The sequence below is a fragment of the Hemibagrus wyckioides genome, linkage group LG28, assembly GCF_019097595.1.
Source record: "Hemibagrus wyckioides isolate EC202008001 linkage group LG28, SWU_Hwy_1.0, whole genome shotgun sequence".
Classification (NCBI taxonomy): domain Eukaryota; kingdom Metazoa; phylum Chordata; class Actinopteri; order Siluriformes; family Bagridae; genus Hemibagrus; species Hemibagrus wyckioides.
This window is the reverse complement of record NC_080737.1, coordinates 6,763,226-6,781,442: the sequence shown is the minus strand read 5'-3', so window position 1 is coordinate 6,781,442 and position 18,217 is coordinate 6,763,226. Positions and strand designations below refer to the sequence as shown.

The following is an 18,217-nucleotide window of genomic DNA, read 5'->3' as shown; positions in this document are numbered from 1 at the left end:
ACGTGACTGTGTTCAATACCTCTTGTTCACGTGGAGATTTGAAATTAGAAATAAACAGAAGCGTGTTTAATATGAAAGATCCTGCACTATTTCTCAGTCCATATTTAAGTAGAAGAAATGTTATGATACTGATACATGTTCACTGCTTTGTATATTTTCCTCATGCCTTACTGACTGAGTGTTCACATGACACCCTGATGGATTTGATCTAAAATAGATCATAAAGAGAGAAGGTATTACGATCATGAAGGTCCTGGGATGGCAATGGGCACCACAGGGTCCACTATTACAATTCTCTGTGGGGAAATGGTGTCAAAACTTGAGGGCTGCTGATGGAAAAATCCCAAATCTCCTAAAAAATAATGTCGTATAATGTCTCACCATGTAAAATGTAAAAACTGAAATATATAATGAAATAAACATTATTATTATTATTCATCTCTGGATTTTTCTCTCCCTGGAAAGAAGTTACTTTTCCCTCCTTTTCCCTTTATTTAGGTTTTTATTCTGTTTTATTTTGATTCATTTATTCCTTCATTGTTTTTTGTTGTTGTTGTTACCGTAGAACAGGAAAAAAAACTTTTTAAAAACTACAGTAAATTCTGATTTTATTTTGATTCATTAATTGTTTTTTTATTTTGCTGCCACAGCGAAAAAAAAAAAAACCTAAAATACTTTTCCATTTGTATCTATTTCATCATCGTCCATTTTAATCATCACACAGAAAAACTTGTTCATTTTTTTTTTTATCACTCATACTTTACTATTTTTGTCATTTTATCAGCTTCAGTTTAAGGTCCAGAGCCTTCTGTGAAAGAGAAAACCTTCATTACAACCTTTGAGATAAAAAAAAAAAAACTGGCGATGGAAATCATGCTTTTATAATTTCTATTATTCCAAATGAGGAAATAAGCCTTGACCATTCATGATCACACCTTCAGGGTAAAGCGTATGATTAATCCGTGTTCATGACTGGAAAAAAGTCTGGGGGAAAGGGCAACTTCCTGATTCCTGGTCTGGACACTGGATCTAATAGTGAATTTCCATGTGGACTTTAGTCTGATGTCGTGTTTATCCAGGCAGCAATTGGGCAGGTGGCTATCACAGAGACAGTGAAGGGTCAAGCATGCACTTGTAGTGTTGAAGCATGCACTTGTAGACTGCTCACACAGGTGACCAAAGGTCACTTGGGCATTCTGATAAGTGGGTGTAGACCATAACGAGTGCAGTGATAGGGACAGTGTCTGCTGTGTGGACGGCTATCAATAGCAAACGAAATCAATAAAGCAGTCCAGAAGCTCAGGTCAAGCACTTTTATTTGATTCCTTCATTTGAAAATTCTGTAAAAACTGATACAGAATAAAAAAAAAAAAAAAAATCTATTTCTTCATTAATGCATTCTGAGGTATTTGTAAACGCTTGCATTAAATGAAATTTGCGCCTTGGTGTGTCAGCGTGCGCACGATTTTCCGTGTGAAGCCTCCAGGTCCGGCGCCACCATCGCACAGCTCACAGCTCAACAGGACCGAGTGCAGGGCCTGAGCGTAAGCTGTAGGGAATGTCACATCACAAAGTCACTGCACACAATCGTCATTAGGGTTAAGGTTTTGTGCAGAGAGTTCAAGAATCTGTATGTGTATAAGGTAATCAGAGCAGTTTTTAACCACTTCGACCTCACAGGACATTGCGAAATAGTTGTGGTGTTTAGTCGGCGTGTAGCGAAGGTCACAAACACACCAGCTGTGAAGGGTGTGCTTGTGGCATTAATAGGAAATGCGACAGCGACCTTAAATAACGGTACCCTTTTTCTAAACGCAGGCAGAGAAGTGAAAACTGCCAGATTAGCTGACTGGTGGAACATCCAATTAATTTAATCCATTTTAAAATTCCTGAATCTGATTGGTCAGAAAGTGTTCAGTCATTTTTTCTAACAGCAGCTCAGACAGTGATGCAGCTGCAAATGGCAATATTGTTTTCCTGACCTAGAACTTACACGATGAGTGATGAATGCACGAGATATCTCTCAGGCATCTGCCGCTTACCTTTTGGATTGTTGTAAAAAATGCAGTTGTTGGCACAAGTGTCAGGGTGCGAATCCCAAAAACTCTCGCCGCAGCAGCAGAGCGGAGGAAGCTCGACTTTCTCCTGTTCCAGCTTCTCCTTGATTTGAGCTCGTAAGGCTTCGACGTACCTACAGGTAAAACAAAACAAAAAACAATGGATCTGTTTGGGGGTTCAAAATGTGTATAAACGGATTTAAATCTAAAGCGGGTGTGGCCTAAATCAGAAGGTTGTCTAGAAAGTTAAATATGAACATTATCACTATGCCGGTGTGTGTTTGTGTGTAAGAGAAAATTCCTGCTTTGGCACTTCCTCAACCTCTGCTACTTATATAAAACATTACTAAACACATTCCTAGTCTAATTTAAACCAGTGTGACCCTGACCAGGCAGTGACTAAGGATGGATGGATGTGTAGTCCGCCCCCCCACCTCCCCTCCTTCATTCGGAATCAGTAAAATCGCTAGTACAAATCCGCATTAGCATTTTAGCAACTCAACCTCGTAGTCTCTTTGGATTTCTTCACTCGTGCTCTTTTCTCCTCCTCCTGCTGCTGCTCCTCTTCCTCCAGCCTGAGTCGCTCCAGAATGAGGAGCTCCCTCTCGGCCAGCTGCCTCCGGCTTTCCTCCTGCTGCCGGGCACGCTCCATCCTCCTCTCCTCCTCCTCCCTCTGCTGCTCCTTTTCTGCCTTAATTCTAAACATCAGGAAACATCTGCATCATGAACACACCTTGAAATAACTATGCTGGTTGATTCTCACTCGATCATTCAAATAACGAGTAATAAGGAAGGATGGATTTGATGTGAGGCAGCACAGTGGCTTAGTGGTTAGCACTGTTGCCTCACAGCAACAAGGTCCTGGGTTCGAATCCCAGGTTCGAACAGGCAGGGGCCTTTCTGTGTGGAGTTTGCATGTTCTCCCCGTGCCTGCGTGGGTTGACTCCAGGTGCTCCAGTTTCCTCCCACAGTCCAAAAACAGGTACATTAGGTTGATTGGTAATTTTAAATTGTGTGTGGTTGTCTGTGTATATGTGGCCCTGTGATGGACTGGTGACCTGTCCAGGGTGTACCCCTGCCTCTATGGATGGATTTGATGTAAGGAATAATAATTAGCACCGTTGATCAATATGTAATCTTATTGGAAAGTTCAACATTTTAAAGTGATGTCTAGGATCATTTTTTTTTACCTCCTGACCAATCAGAGTGCATTTTGGTGGGCAATTGCCAATCACCAATTTATGCCAAGCAAGCTATCAAGCTAGTTAGTTATCCGCTGGTATTGCATCTGTTGTGTTGCACAAATTATTGCTGTTATGGAAATGTTTTGTTCCGTATAGGAGACATATGAATCAGATCTTCCTTTCCTACTGTGCAACAGAAATCCTAAAGGAAACTTTGTGAAGATGATAAAAAGAGCCCCGTGATAAATGATGAACTGGATGACAAACGCTTATCCTTAGTAATGTGACTGAGGAGAACGAGCGGTTTGCTCAATAAACTCTCAGTTGTAGGTTCTAGTTCCTTTTCTGCCAAGTCGTGAACTGTGCACGGTCACCATGACAACAGCCTGCAACAAAGCCATTTTCGTGAGTGTGTGTGTATGAAATTGTTGAGCACACACCTGGCGATTCTCCTCAGATGTTTCTTGCGTCTCTGGTGCTCCTTCGCCTGCTCGCGCTCGACGTCCATGTAAAGACGGCGATACTTCAGGAACTGAGAGCGTCTCTGTGCGAATAGAAAAGCGTCAGTAAAGCTCAATTCCTCATTAGAAACCATCACAGGCCTTCTCCTTTTGCTCCCTAACTTGTGAAGAATCAGAGCGCATCAGCTCTCAGAAACTTGAGCTTACATTCTGGGCCAGTAAAATGTCAACAGAAGCCTGAAAGAACAAGTGATGGATTATAACGTGGTTAAAATTTACACTGCGTATTAGAAAGCGGAAATTTTTGAATAACTACGGTTCATCTTGTGATGTATAAGTGCCATAAGGACGTAGAAAAAGTGTCATTTCTTGAGTCACTAAATAAAGAACCATGTGACTGTTTTAATGACCAAACCTCAAAGTCTTAATGAGGCAACACAGGCTGTTTTTTTGGGGGAAAAAGGCTGCTGTTAAAGTTATGAGAAGGCACAAACACTTCAGTACTTCCTCAGCTGGTGTTCGAACAATGTGGGGCAAAACCTGGAATTGCTCTTTAAAAGAGAAACCCTTCCGAAGGAGTGGTGTTTTAAATGATGGATGCTATATATTTTTTGGACCTGTCTCTTCTGCTCCTCTTGGTCCTCTCTCGGCCACAGGACCTGAGTGGATCTGTAGTCCTGGCTTGTGGGATGATGTGCTTCACTGGGCACCCTTTTATGCACCTAAACAAACAGAATAACCACAGGGTTAAGGAAATCCATCAAAAGGAAAATCCTCAAACTGTTCTCAAAAATGGATTAGAGCCGGGTTTATAAAATACACCAATCAGGCTTAGCATTATGAGCAGTGAGAGGTGAAGTGAATAACACTGATGATCTCCTCATCATGGCACCTGTTAGTGGGTGGGATATATTAGGCAGCAAGTGAACATTTTGTCCTCAAAGTTGATGTGTTAGAAGCAGGAAAAATGGACAAGCGTAAGGATTTGAGCGAGTTTGATGAAGGGCCAAATTGTGATGTCTAGACCACTGGATCAGAGCATCTCCAAAACTGCAGCTCTTGTGGGGTGTTCCCGGTCTGCAGTGGTCAGTATCTATCAAAAGTGGTCCAAGGAAGGAACAGTGGTGAACCGGTGACAGGGTCATGGGTGGGCAAGGCTCATTAATGCACGTGGGGAGTGAAGGCTGGCCCGTGTGATCCGATCCAACAGACAAGCTACTGTTGCTCAGATTGCTGAAGAAGTTAATGCTGGTTCTGATAGAAAGGGGTCAGAATACACAGTGCAGGACGGGTCAGGGCTGTTTTGGCAGCAAAAGTGGGACCAACACGATATTAGGCAGATGGTCATAATGTTATGCCTGGTCTGTGTACATCACTGTTTAATATGTGTTCTGTATATATTTTTCCATGCATGCACCAATTTCCAAAAAGAAAAATCCCTGCTCAGCAGGACGTGGTGTGAACGTTATGAGGAGCAAAAGAGGACGTAATCAGACAGACACACGTCAGGTAGTTCCTGGAAAACTCGCATGTGTCATCTTTAATTTTGAAAGTCTGTTTCTGTCAGCTTTTCTCACATCTTCTTTTCTCTATGAAGATGAACAACTTTTTTTTTTTTTTGTGGGTGGTGCAATATAATGATATAATATCGATATTGTACTAACGTGTCTCAGTGCACTTTTTTCTGGAGCCATTGCAGAATTTTTTTTAGATTCCTCCTTTTCAGTATTATATTTCCCTAATCATGAAGTGTAACACAGTATCATTGACTTCTTAGCATACTTATAGTGCAGCTGTGTGCAATGGTGTGCAGTTATTACATATGCGCTAATGTAATAAAAACAACGCAAAGAAATTCCGAACACTCCTACCACGTCGTTCTGAAAAGTCACCATCTTGCCATTCTGCAAACAAACCGGTCGATCGTGTTGCCCCGCCAACGACACCTCTTCTTCCTCGCCAAGATCATATTCATTTCCTTCCTCTTCTTCGCTGTCATCTTCATTTATTCTCCTGACAGTCTTCTGTCAGGAAACACGAGAATCGGTCTTAACACCGCATGCAGGGAAAAATGTCATATGCAATGATGAAGAGACTTACATCTCTAGCAGGAGACACTTTCCATATTCCTCCTGGAAGCTCTGAGAAATCCTCGCTCTCTTGAACGGTCTGGCACGCAGCCAGTCTGTGTCTCACCTGCTTCATGATTCTGCTAAGCTGGAAATCCAAAGATAGAGATTTAAAATGGAAAGCAAACTGGATTAGAAAAAAACCCTAGGTGAGTCACTGATGCTGTGCAGATCTAATGCATTAATATAAAAGATACACATTTGTTTCTATTCCATTACAGACGTTACCTGATGTCTGTACTGGTCCGGATCATCACTGCTGGCTACCTTGAGCTCTTGAGCCTTGACCCAGCGTGCATTCGGGCTGCAGGTAGTGAGCTCCTCTTGTGGCCAGGGTGGAATTCGACTCTTGTGAGATGTGAGGCGCTGAATGGAGTCACCGCTCTGCTGGAATTCTCCACACTCCCTTTCAGCCTAGAAGGGGAAACGAATACACAAAAAATGCCTTGTATGCCATTCTCTTCTCTTCTCTTCTCTTCTCTTCTCTTCTCTTCTCTTCTCGCTTTGCTTATGCTTTACTTTTCAGGTTGAACAAACTCCATCCTGAAAAGGGACTGTGATAAAGTGCTGAAACTGGAGACTCCTTCCATAAACATTAAACAAATAAAAATAAACCTGTCCTGCACTATAATCACAGGACCATAATTTGGCACCTTTGCTTTACATAGAACAGTACGTGTCCATCTGCTAAACTGTGAAAAGAGAGTGTGTGGTGTAACTGACGGTGTGTGTCGTTGCTTACTGTATTGTAAAACTTCTGTAGCTGCTGTTGTTTACGTATTCTGGCCTGCTCGGATACCCGTCTGCGCACCGCATCCTGAAACCGGCGCAGACTCTCCTCCTTCGCCCTGCGGGTTTCTTCGAGCAGCTCCTCCGTGAGCAACGCACGGATCTGGAAAAAGACAGGAATGATAAAGGAGTGATGGTGAAAACATGTATGTACGATCTGGTGAAATAAAGATATGGTGTCTGTAAAGCATAGACTGAAGGATGATTAGGTATAGACGATCATGCTGACTTTTAGAACGTATGCTATATAATCCATGACAGTATGGTGCAATATGAGGTGGAATTGAAGTTTAAAAGCCCACAACAAAGCCCACGGTCCTAAAACCTAACCCACGTCGGAATAATTACAGTTACAGCTTTATCCCTGAGTGTTAAAAAAGCTCTGACACTGGAGACTCCTTCCAATGATGTTTTTGGCAGAAAAACAGTACATACTTTTAGTGCATAATATCAATAAGTGAATTGGGACACAGCAAAGGTGTCTAAAGTATAAGTGGGTTGGACGTTTGAATACTCCCCGCCCATTTTAACGAATCCCCACCCCCAGGATCTTAGGTGTCTTGTATAGCGTCTATAAAATCGCTGACAAAAGGGGCATCCAAACACACACAACCTTTCTGGGCCGGAAATCGTTTTGCCAAAGGGTGTTCTCACTTTAAGGAATAAAATATGATTACTGCGGCTTTAAAGGAAACAGGCTGAATCCCAAACCCCATATTACCCTTTAAAGCTCCCTGTCTATGATGTAACATAATGACTTCTATCCTGTATATTTTTAGTTAGTTACCGCTGGATGTTCCTGCTCCTCCGCTCCACTTTCAACCCATGCACCGACCGGCACCACGGCCGGGTTCCTCTCAGCTAAAACCCGCATTTCTCTCTGCTTTCTCCATGTTCTTGTGTTTAATTTCTGTCCTCCGTCTTTTATTCGTCCTTTCTGGTTTGTTTCGCTCTTCTTGACGTCTCTCGGTTGACTCATTTCACTTCATAACATCAGCTTACTGTCCATCCCTGGCTTTCTAAATTTCCATATGTTTAATCGTTTATATTAGTGTTATCATTACACATCAGCTACTTCTTTTTTTTAAATGAATAGAAGAGAAACTCAATACAAATCTTCCATTTAAAGAACACACTAGCTGTTTCTCTCCCATTCAAACCATGTTGACAAGTGACGCCAGCACCCTCGCAACGGCTTTCCCCCCGCCTTCCTCTAAAATCTATTGGCTGGAACAACAGAATCTGAACTGTGATTGGTCAAATGAGATGTCACTCAAATAGACGGTTTGTGTGCGCTACACGTATTTGGTCCCTGGAGCAAACTTTAGCCGCCACAAAATAGTTCCTATGTATTTATGTATTTGGAATTGGATTATTAATTACATATTATTACATATTATATTATATACAGTACTGTGCATGTAGGCACATGCACTTTAAATGTTAAATGTAAAGCCAAGATGCTTTCAATAATAAGGAATTCTTTCATTAAAAATCCATAAAGGGCGTAAACAGGAGAGTAATAAAGTATCTCTATCTATCTATCTATCTATCTATCTATCTATCTATCTATCTATCTATCTATCTATCTATCTATCTGTCTGTCTGTCTGTCTGTCTGTCTGTCTGTCTGTCTGTCTGTCTGCCTGTATGTCTGTAAATCTATCTATCTATCTATCTATCTATCTATCTATCTATCTATCTATCTATCTATCTATCTATCTATCTATCTATCTATCTATCTATCTGTCTGTCTGTCTGTCTGCCTGTATGTCTGTAAATCTATCTATCTATCTATCTATCTATCTATCTATCTATCTATCTATCTATCTATCTATCTATCTATCTATCTATCTATCTATCTATCTATCTATCTATCTATCTATTTATCTATCTGTCTGTCTGTCTGTCTGTCTGTCTGTCTGTCTGTCTATCTATCTATCTACAGTATCTATCTAAACAGTAATAAACAAAGTCAGTATTTGGTGTGATAATCCTTTCCTTGAAAAAACATCTAGCTGTTTCAGGCACAATTCATACAATTTCTAAGGAAATGATGTGCCACAGATATTTTATATTTCTGTCTTTATATATTAATAAGAAAATATAATAATATATAATATATTAATAATATATTAATAATAAGAAAAAAACACAGTTTGACTCAGACAACTCTGACACTGAAGACTCCTTCCATAAATGCTAAATAAACTCCACCATATCAACAATAATACACTCTCCTTTGTTAAATAACAAATTCATTCCTATTTATTATCATTATTATCCTTGCACATGAACTAGACTATAATCTTTTGGGTTTTTTTATTCCCAAAACAAAGTAATAATTTATCATTCTGTCCACCAGCCGTTTGTCTTGCTGTCTCCGGCGTACACGTAGATACATGGACATGAATCAACACAAGAATTCACAGACAATGCTCGCTCTCAGCTGCTGTGTCCGCTCACAACAAGGAGCCCACTGTCCCTTTTGTATGATTCAGCAAGCACATTCTCTCCGATACAGAGAGAGACAGAGAGAGAGAGAGAGAGAGACAGAGAGAGAAAGAGAACAGCATGAACTGTATTTACCCTGAAAAGTTACATAACGCTCAGTATGGTGTCATAGATCACAGTGGAAAAGACCATTATATACAGTAGGGATGTGTTTTATTTCTCCATTTCCTCTCATATGCCCTTGTAATTTATGCGAACTCCCCACTAAGCATGTTCAGAAAAATGAACAGAAAAAAAAAACAACTGAGCTGATCACTTTAATGTTTGAACGAATGAAAATGTGGTAGTTTTTTGGTAACTGTAATGTTTGATTCATGTTTGATTGATAGACAGCTATTTATATCATATAAGTCATTTCTGTAGCTTGAAATGGATTCCTAAATGATTATTAATAATGATTATTACAGCCATAAAGGGCAAATATAAAAAAAAAAGACATATATATATATATATATATATATATATATATATATATATATATATATATATATATATATATATATATGTGTGTGTGTGTGTGTTTTAATATATTTATTTAATTTTATATATATATATATATATATATATATATATATATATATATATATATATATATATATATATATATATATGTGTGTGTGTTTTTTTAATATATTTATTTAATTATATTTAATATATTATAGCTAATATAAGCAGACTGGGCTCAAATTTGACCAACTAGAACTAACTAGAAATATCTAGTACTGATAAAATATAAAGGTATATACTGTCATGGGGAAAAGAAAGTGCATCATTTATCAGGGCCTAGATAACAAATCTGTGATCCTCACCAACTTCTAAACACAAGCAAATAACCTTTTCCTACCTAGAAGGCTCTTCACAATCAATCAATCAATATATATATATATATATATATATATATATATATATATATATATATATATATATATATATATATATATATATATATATATATAGTTATATATATATATATATATAAGTTGGTTGAGGACCTGATGTATAAAAAGAACATACAATTGAAAGAGGGTGTACTTACTTTTTCACAGGATTTTAATTGGTAATTTTAATTATTTTCCTTTACAGAGTAAAGCTTCAAATGAGCATTGTGCGCAAATTTCTACTGAAATAAAACATACTAAAGGTGCAAAAGATTACACGTAAAGGCACCACCTTAAAGACAAGGTCGGTTTTATCTGAGAGTGTGGATTTTTAGAATAATACACTTTTTATAATCATTTTTTTCTACTGTGCAGCAAAACAATTTTTCCTCATAAACCCTTTGTGAATAAAGATCCTGATTCTTAAAATAAAGACTCTCACATCTGGAAATTTGTTTTTGAAAGATTAAAAAAAATTATATTTACATATTTATACATTCACAGATCTCAGTCCCATAAATGCTTCCTGAACTCAATTTAGTTGACAGGAAGTCCCTTTTCTATTTCCTGGAGCAGCGTTACAGGCTTGGTGAAGCTTTTAGCTGGTTCGGCAAGAGGTGAATCCGCAGGCCAGCGGTTTGGAGGGGAGGAGCTACTGGAGGTGCGGGTGCGTGGTGGAGAGGGTGCACGAGCGGGCGGGCTCCGGCTGTGGCCCCGTCTCCGGCTGTGGCGTACCGGAGGGGTGTTGGTGGGTGTGCGTGGGTAACGGCGGGACGCACGTGCTGGAGGTTCAGGTGAGCGTGAACGAGGTGGGGCGGAGCTCCTGTTGTTGGATGGGCTGCCACCATTGCTCGTGCATGTTTTGCACACTGATGCAGGTTCTTCGCTTGGAGAGTCCTGCAACACCAAACATAATAATTCTAGTATCTCATGAGCAGTAGCAGAAATTGAAACCACTCTATAGCTAACCATTAAAATGCCTAATTTAAAAAATAATGCTTTCATTGTATAATGTTCTCCCAAAAGCACATGACTAAGACCTGATTTAAATGCAGCATTATTATTCCAACATTCCTGCATGAATGGTGAAGCACTCAGACTTCCTGTAAATTTCCACACAGTGACTTCCCCCACGCTCTCCTTTCAGCAGAATGCGAGTCTAATCTCATCTGTGAATTATTTCGAACAACAGCGCTAACTGAAACATACGCAATGAATCACAGTGAAGTAATGCGCCACTTATCCACTTGAACGGCTATTCCTGGACACGAGTGTGCTAAGCCAAGAGGCGTCGAATTTAATCATTTCGATGGTGACGTGACTGTACCTTCTCCTTCAGGATATAAAGTGAGACCGGGTTCCTGCGCTCGTGATCCGTCATTAGCGGGACGACATGATCTAAAAACATAAACACACACCAGGGTATAAATCAGACTAAAGTGCTAGTAATGAAGGTATTGAGAATGACAGTTTGAAATGCTTATTCGTAATAGCTTTTGGGCAAAAGGAGGAGAAGCTAGTTAGCGTATGCAAATTAAATTCAGTGATCAAGCAAACTAATGTTGTCTGTTTTGAGTTGGGTTCGTGTAGCTCAGTGGTTATGGTGAGTTCAAATTCCAGGACCACCAAGCTGCTATTGCTAGGCCCCTGAGCAAGGCCCTTAACCCTCAACTGCTCAGTGAGCTAAATGTAAGTCTCTCTTGATAAGAGTCTCTGCCAAATGCTATGTTGGCTCTTTCTGCAATGTTGTGAAATCTTTTCATAACAACTCTGGGGGCCAACATTGGGCCAAAAATATTGGTACGGTGGATTTTCAGGTGGGTGAAAGTCTGTTTTCCTCAAAATGGCTGAATATTGGTCACAATTATGTTGGCCCAGTGAAATGCCTGATGATGCCCCAGCATGAGTTTGCTACCAGGATACTAACTATTTATAAAACAATAATAAAAAAAAAATAAAATAAATAAATAATAATAATAATATAAAAATAAATGAAACCTTGCCAAGATAGTTCCTCATTAGTCACTAATTACTGCTCATTTCACCAATTTTCATCATCTTGATGAAATCTTGTAGGTTTTACACATTTATGAGCTCATCTTGGTGAATTTATGAAAGAAAGTTCATTGGCTTTTCCAGTACTCAAAATAGATTTGTATTTGGTTCAACAACTGCTTTATTATTGGAAATTTATCAACCGGGATAAATCAAGATTTCATGCTGTTCTAAGCAGGGACTCTGATAATGACGTTCTAATGAATGAAACATTTCTTTAATATCGCTATATTAAATAAAAAATATTAAGACGTATTTATTGACACACTGCTTTCCCAGGACATATGCTTAAAAATAAAAGTTCTATACTGCATAGAGATCTTTATGCAGCTCCCAGTCATTGTTAGCATAGCCTATTTTGGACTCCTAGAATTAGATAACTATGGGAAACTGTCTATTTTAAGGCTCTACATTTCACCTTCAAGTGTTAAGCAATTCTACAATCAACTTGTTTACCTTCTGGTTTCTCCTCATATGTAATTCGTTGGCTTTCAGGACTGGATCTTGGTGTTTTCGTCTTCACTTTCTGTCTTTTCCTTCTGCAATATAGGACACACTAAGATGTTAGAAATGACTCTACCTGGCTGGGCAGAGTGAAAAGGTGAGGAATACTATGATATCTTGCCTTTTAGATGGCTTCCAGCATGCGCACACTGTTACCAGAGTGATCAGAACAAAGATGCCTCCTGTGGAAAGGATGATGTAAAGGGAGCTCCTTTCTGTAAACACAGCATGATCGACTTAGCATTTTCAACCCTGGTACTCTGAACTAAAGGTTACAGATTTGTCCGGCAATTACTTACTATAAACGGTGAGTTTCAGGGACAAGCTTTTCACACTGCCGATAGGGTTCTCCACCAGACAGCTGTAGATATCATCATCCACTTGCAACACCCGTGTAAAGGTCAGAACCTTCTGGTCAGGAGACAGCAGCAGGCGAGTGTGGTTAACCAGCGGCTTCCCGCCTTTCGTCCAGCTGTATGTGGTCTTGGTTCCCGTGTCGTGAGAGCAGTTCAGAGTGAAATGTTCAGTCAGTTCCAGAACAGTGGTAGTGGATACAGCCACATACGGAGTGGATATTGGCTCTGTGGAAAATACTCAGTTGAGTGACTTGTATATGTATATCAGACCTACCACTAAATCTGATACTGACAATAAACAAAATAAAAAAAAGGTTTGGGTTATTTGACAGAGAAAAATGTATAATTTTACATCAAGGTGATGCTTTCTGTACAGCACTGTTTACTTGACATTTATAGATGGAGGCTACACCACTGAAAAGCCTTTTTATGTTTTCCTGTTTCTAGGAAACAAGCTTTTTTTTGTCTTATTGATTTCAGGAGAGAGAAAAAATAAAGAAAAAGTGAGAGAATGGCTTTTGGTAACCTAAGCAATAAAAGGAACTTGTTTCTTGTTTTGTTGACGTTCTGTTTATGGTTCGATGTAACTATAAATGGATAAAATATATATCTGTATGTCTAGATTGGTACATCAATTTATGGCAGTTTGTTTTTCCATGAGCAAGCCAAAGAAAACGCAGAAAGACCTCAAAATTTTGGACGGTTTTGGGTGGTTTAACTTCATTAAGCCACCTTGGTCAGACATATTTACACTTAATGACATCACCCTTGATATATAGCCCAATTTCTCCAAAGCATGGTAGAATAAAGATCATAATTGAGTGAGAGAGTGTTCAATAGAAGGCTCACTTTACCATATGGCAATAATCTTTGGGATCTCCTTGTTATTTGGACACAAAGTACATGGCTATCATTTTGGCAAAAAGTGAAATGTTTTCATTAATTCCACATCTTCTTACTTTTGAAAAACATATCGTTCTAACCATGTAAATATTTGAGCTCAAATTTTGCAACCATTTTCTACATTAAGACATAAGCGTGTACCATCCACGGTCAGCTCGATGATGTCTTCCCCTGTGAAGGTGTCATCAGTGATGGAGATCTCCACCTCGTACATTCCCTCGTCAGACAGCTTTAAGTTATGCAGTAAGAGAGTCCCGTTCTCAAACACCAGGATACGGTCTCTGTATTCCGGCCGCAGGTTTCCGATGATCTCGGTGCCGATCGACTGGACCACCGTGATCGGTTTCTCTCTCTTGAGCTGCCATTTGATAACTGGTGGATCCAGACTGGTGCTGGAGTACCGGACAGAGAGCAGGGCTTCCCCGCCTACTGTGCCTCGGACCAGATTCCCAAAACTGGTGATGTTTACAGCATCAACACCTCCTGTGCAAAAGACGGTCAAATTCAGTGCGGACTCATTTGGTGATTTTGGCCATTAATAACTATTAAGGAGGTAAGAACAGTAGCTGTTATTCAGTGCATCAAGGTATTGCTCCTGTCATGCCTTTCTCATTTTCCCTTCGCAGCTTCCTCCTACACTGTGTGAAGATAGTACTTTACTGTAATAAGCATGCTGCTGATTCTGTCAAAGCTTCTTCTCGCCTCTGCATGTTGCCCAGCTGCTACCTCCTTCCACTGCATCCTGATGCACTTATTAATCCATAGTAAAAACTCATAACGATGAATTCTGCAAAAACTCTGTAATGGGCAAAGCTCACAGAGCTGAAGTCGACACAATGATGACTAAATGGTTTGATGTGCATTAAATCTTCCAGTAATGCAGCTCAGCCCGTGTAGTGCCTCAGCTTTCCTTTAAGCCACTGACCATTTTTTTCACAACATATTCATTAAATTTGGAAAGGATACATCTGTTCTTATCCGGTTTGATAAATGAGGCCTAATGCACACACTCCAACTTATACTCTTATACTCTTATACTCTGTAGCATCCTTATCTGTGTAGAGAAACCTCTCAAAGATACACTACAGCAGCACTTTAGGAAGCTGAATCCTTTTAGTTATCCAAAAAAAGCCTTGAAAAACTTGATAAACAAACCAGACAGACGTCACAGATTTGTGACTCACATAGTTGCTGCTTGGTCATCACATAAATCCTAATGGTTTTAATTAGGCAAAAAAAATTGTTAATATGACTTTAAATATTCATACACAAAATCACTTAACTTGACCAAGTTAACTCTTATTCATTACTACAATCACTTCAGACAAAATTGTGAACATGGTCAAATACGCTAAATCTGTCAATTCATTATGTCCACTGAAAATGTTTTCCTGGCCAGCAAACTCGGCGCGAGAGAGGACGATCTGGGATCGAAGAGACAAAAGCCGGGATTGTTTGGCCTGCCTTCCTCCATGAAAAGCGGTCTCAGAGAGAAGGCACAATTGGCCAGTCGGAGGAACAGAAGCACACAGGGGCTCAACTGATCCTGCCGATGACAACATTGGACAGCAATCCAACACAAACAGCTTTGGGAAGCATGCCGCCACACTTTCATGCCAGTATCCACGGAAATATGAAGTGACCATTTGTGTTAGGTCTCTCTTTTTCTTGATCATGGATGGCATCACTATATAGGCAACACTACTTCCTTTAGGAAGGGCTAACTGAACGTAACCGCATATGTTTTCTTGCTAAACTTGGCTGTGCTAAGTATAAAACAAAACCTTTTGTTTTGAAAGTAAAGTTTTTGAGCATCAAATTTGCTTTCTTATGTATTTATTAATTAATCTCATGTTCTTTCTCTGTAGCTTAACAGAAATCCGTTCAGGAATCATATAACAAGAAACAGGTCTTTATTTATAATTTACATCAAACCCTCAACAAAGACAAACTTTGTCCACTGGACACCAGACATTTCTGTAAAAACTAAAATCATGTAACAAATACGGAAACACAAACTTCTCCACAGTTCCTGCTCCAAACCACTCAATAACTGGTAAGAAGTAGTGCAGGAAAGGGGGAAAAAGACGAGTTTTACTTCTCTTACCTGACTGAAAGACGGAGAGGATGCAACAGAGGGTAAATGTTCTGCAGTGATTCATCCTCCCTTCCTTCATCTCGGGTCTAACGCTCGTTCTCTTCCCAACACCATTCGCATGATTTGTCCACTCCAAGCACGTCCTCCTAAATGAGCACCGCTATTCTTACTGAGGCTGGACTATGCCAAGGCTTCACACACACACACACACACACACACACACATGCACTGATGGAATGTGTGAAGCATTGTATGTTTTGGTGTGTATATGTGTAGTCGTGTTTTACACACCCTAGTGTGTGTGTGTGTGTGTTTGTGTGTCTGTGTGTGTGTGTATGTGTGTGAGCTGTTGTACTGTATATTTATGTGCTGTTTCTGTGTGCCATTGACCAGGACTTAAAATACTTTGTAACATGAGACATCAATACACCAGCATTTTTTTAATGAAGTTATATGGAAATCGCGTTTTGGACAAGTTCTAAGAAGAATTTTAGTAAATAATAGTGCGCCATAGTGAACCACTTTTTCTGTTTACTCACAGTGAATTTGCACAGGAGTGAAGATTCCCTTTCAGTACCAAAATAGTACCAAATCTGTAATGGAGTGGAACCGGTAATGGTGCACCTTTGGTACTTTTAGTATGTATCTTTTACCTGGGAGAAGACATTGTTATAAATGTATTTAAGGTCCTTAAAGTCCACCATAAAGGTAAATGATACGTACTAATGTACAAAAGAAACCCTTGAACCCTTGATTCTGCCACCCAAGCCACAAGGAAACGGTACCTTTATTTCTAAAAATGTGGGAATTTCAGCACCATAACCAAAAACATCCCCTTTTCAGGTTCCACCGTTTTGTTTCGTCCTGTACACGGACCACATGTAAACAGTCTTTGAACCCAGGACATTGTTGAATAAGTGAACCCCCTGCTGTCCCATCTTTCATACGTTCAGCAGGAGGGAGAGGCAGACCAGGCCAAATAGAGCATGAGGAGATGCCATCATTTCTCAACAACAACCAAAAATTTAGGTCATGGATAAATAGTGTCTGTAATGCAATTGAAAAAAACATCAAAACAAAAAAGTAGAAAAGTTTATTTCGGTCTTATTGGCAACAAATCCTCCAAGAAACAAAGACTTTAAGCTTCGCCCGCTTATCAGTTAGGTCGTGTCGTATGTCCTAGAAATAAGCTTGTCTCCAGATCAGTTTCCTTCACAATCCCAAAAATTTGTTTTATTTTTAAAAAACACTTTTTTCCCCCAAAATAAATTTTTTCTTTAGATTCTTAATTATTTTTGAAAATTTCTTAAAAAGGGTAGAATATGTGTGTTTCTATCCCTAATTGGAAGCATATATCAGAAAAGGTTAAGTATCATAAATATTATATTAATATGAAAACAATTACGAAATAGTCTGTAAAAGTCTCTCTTGACGGCGTAAACTTTTTAAATTTAACATTTTTTGGTTTGTTTGTTTTATTAAGTATGTACAATTTTGCATATTTAATTAGTGTCAGTTACCCTATTCACTTAAAGTCTCTTGCTATAACTAACCTGGGCTCGAAACAGTTGAAAAACAATTATATGACAGCGGCTACACTGCTTTGTTGTCGTGAGACACACTGAACAGACTAATAAAAAATTTGGGCTAAGAGAATTCATTCAGAATGACAAGCTAGTCATGCAAAAGAGGACGACGGAAACGAACTTTCAACATAACCCAGATAGTCTTAGATTAGAGTTTTATACAGGTTTTTGTGTGTAATGTGTGTCAATAATGAATTACTTGTGAAGGATAATTTCATTAACAGAGATAAATGAAATGCCTGTTGTCATTGTTTGGGGTCGCTTTTTGGACCGTGGTCAAGTCCACATTACTACTCACACAATATTCCCTCTGATGTTCCTTAAACAGCTCCTCCTGTGTCATTTTTCTCAGAAATTCTTTCCAGAAATTCAACACTTTTCATGGAGAAAAGATTTGCCACTGTGTATTATTGTTAGTGCAGTTATTTGGTTTTTAACAGCAGTCAGATGTTGACTAGTTAGCATCTTAAAACATGGTCTAAACCTGGCTTGGCTAATTTGATGATCTACCAGATGATGTCCCAAGTGGAGTTCTTAGCAAAAATGTTATCCTGAAAGCAGAGTGTACAGATGAAAAAAAACATGGACGCCTTAACAAAAGTGTGCTTTTTGTTTGTCTGTAAACACTGATACAACATGGATTGAAATTGCTGCAAAGCAACATCAGCAACACACTTTGCAAAAAGCTAGCCAGAAGACCGTTG

The 18,217-nt window shown here is 39.2% G+C and overlaps 2 protein-coding genes across 3 annotated transcripts; both read right to left on the bottom strand.

The window, feature by feature from the left end:
• Positions 1 to 1,299: 1,299 nt before the first annotated feature.
• ccdc15 (coiled-coil domain containing 15) lies at positions 1,300 to 7,817 on the bottom strand. Of its 2 annotated transcripts, none has more exons than XM_058382467.1 (10): positions 7,408 to 7,817; positions 6,574 to 6,723; positions 6,060 to 6,245; positions 5,803 to 5,919; positions 5,574 to 5,726; positions 4,320 to 4,424; positions 3,682 to 3,785; positions 2,561 to 2,755; positions 2,043 to 2,191; positions 1,300 to 1,549 (listed from the first exon to the last, which is right to left on the bottom strand). In XM_058382467.1, the coding sequence occupies exons 1-10, from the start codon at positions 7,597 to 7,599 to the stop codon at positions 1,425 to 1,427; spliced, it is 1,476 nt and encodes a 491-aa protein (XP_058238450.1). In that variant the 5' UTR covers positions 7,600 to 7,817; the 3' UTR covers positions 1,300 to 1,424. The 2 variants fall into 2 exon arrangements, with proteins under 2 accessions (XP_058238450.1, XP_058238451.1); XM_058382468.1 differs by having other exon boundaries at positions 1,442 to 1,577.
• Positions 7,818 to 10,165: 2,348 nt separating this feature from the next.
• Positions 10,166 to 16,839, bottom strand: hepacamb (hepatic and glial cell adhesion molecule b). Its single transcript, XM_058382580.1, has 7 exons — positions 15,937 to 16,839; positions 13,971 to 14,312; positions 12,870 to 13,151; positions 12,692 to 12,785; positions 12,523 to 12,605; positions 11,339 to 11,409; positions 10,166 to 10,908 (listed from the first exon to the last, which is right to left on the bottom strand). The coding sequence occupies exons 1-7, from the start codon at positions 16,004 to 16,006 to the stop codon at positions 10,549 to 10,551; spliced, it is 1,302 nt and encodes a 433-aa protein (XP_058238563.1). The 5' UTR covers positions 16,007 to 16,839; the 3' UTR covers positions 10,166 to 10,548.
• Positions 16,840 to 18,217: the final 1,378 nt, after the last annotated feature.

Coding starts and splice junctions, on each gene's coding strand:
- ccdc15 (XM_058382467.1), bottom strand. CDS start 7,599: ATGAGTCAACCGAGAGACGTCAAGAAGAGCGAAACAAACCAGAAAGGA. Junction 3,786..4,319: donor AAGAGGAGCAGAAGAGACAG/GTCCAAAAAATA, acceptor CTATTCGCACAG/AGACGCTCTCAGTTCCTGAA. Junction 2,756..3,681: donor CATCTGAGGAGAATCGCCAG/GTGTGTGCTCAA, acceptor CCTGATGTTTAG/AATTAAGGCAGAAAAGGAGC.
- hepacamb (XM_058382580.1), bottom strand. CDS start 16,006: ATGAAGGAAGGGAGGATGAATCACTGCAGAACATTTACCCTCTGTTGC. Junction 14,313..15,936: donor CCTCTCCGTCTTTCAGTCAG/GTAAGAGAAGTA, acceptor TCTTTTGCACAG/GAGGTGTTGATGCTGTAAAC. Junction 12,606..12,691: donor TGCTGGAAGCCATCTAAAAG/GCAAGATATCAT, acceptor CCTATATTGCAG/AAGGAAAAGACAGAAAGTGA.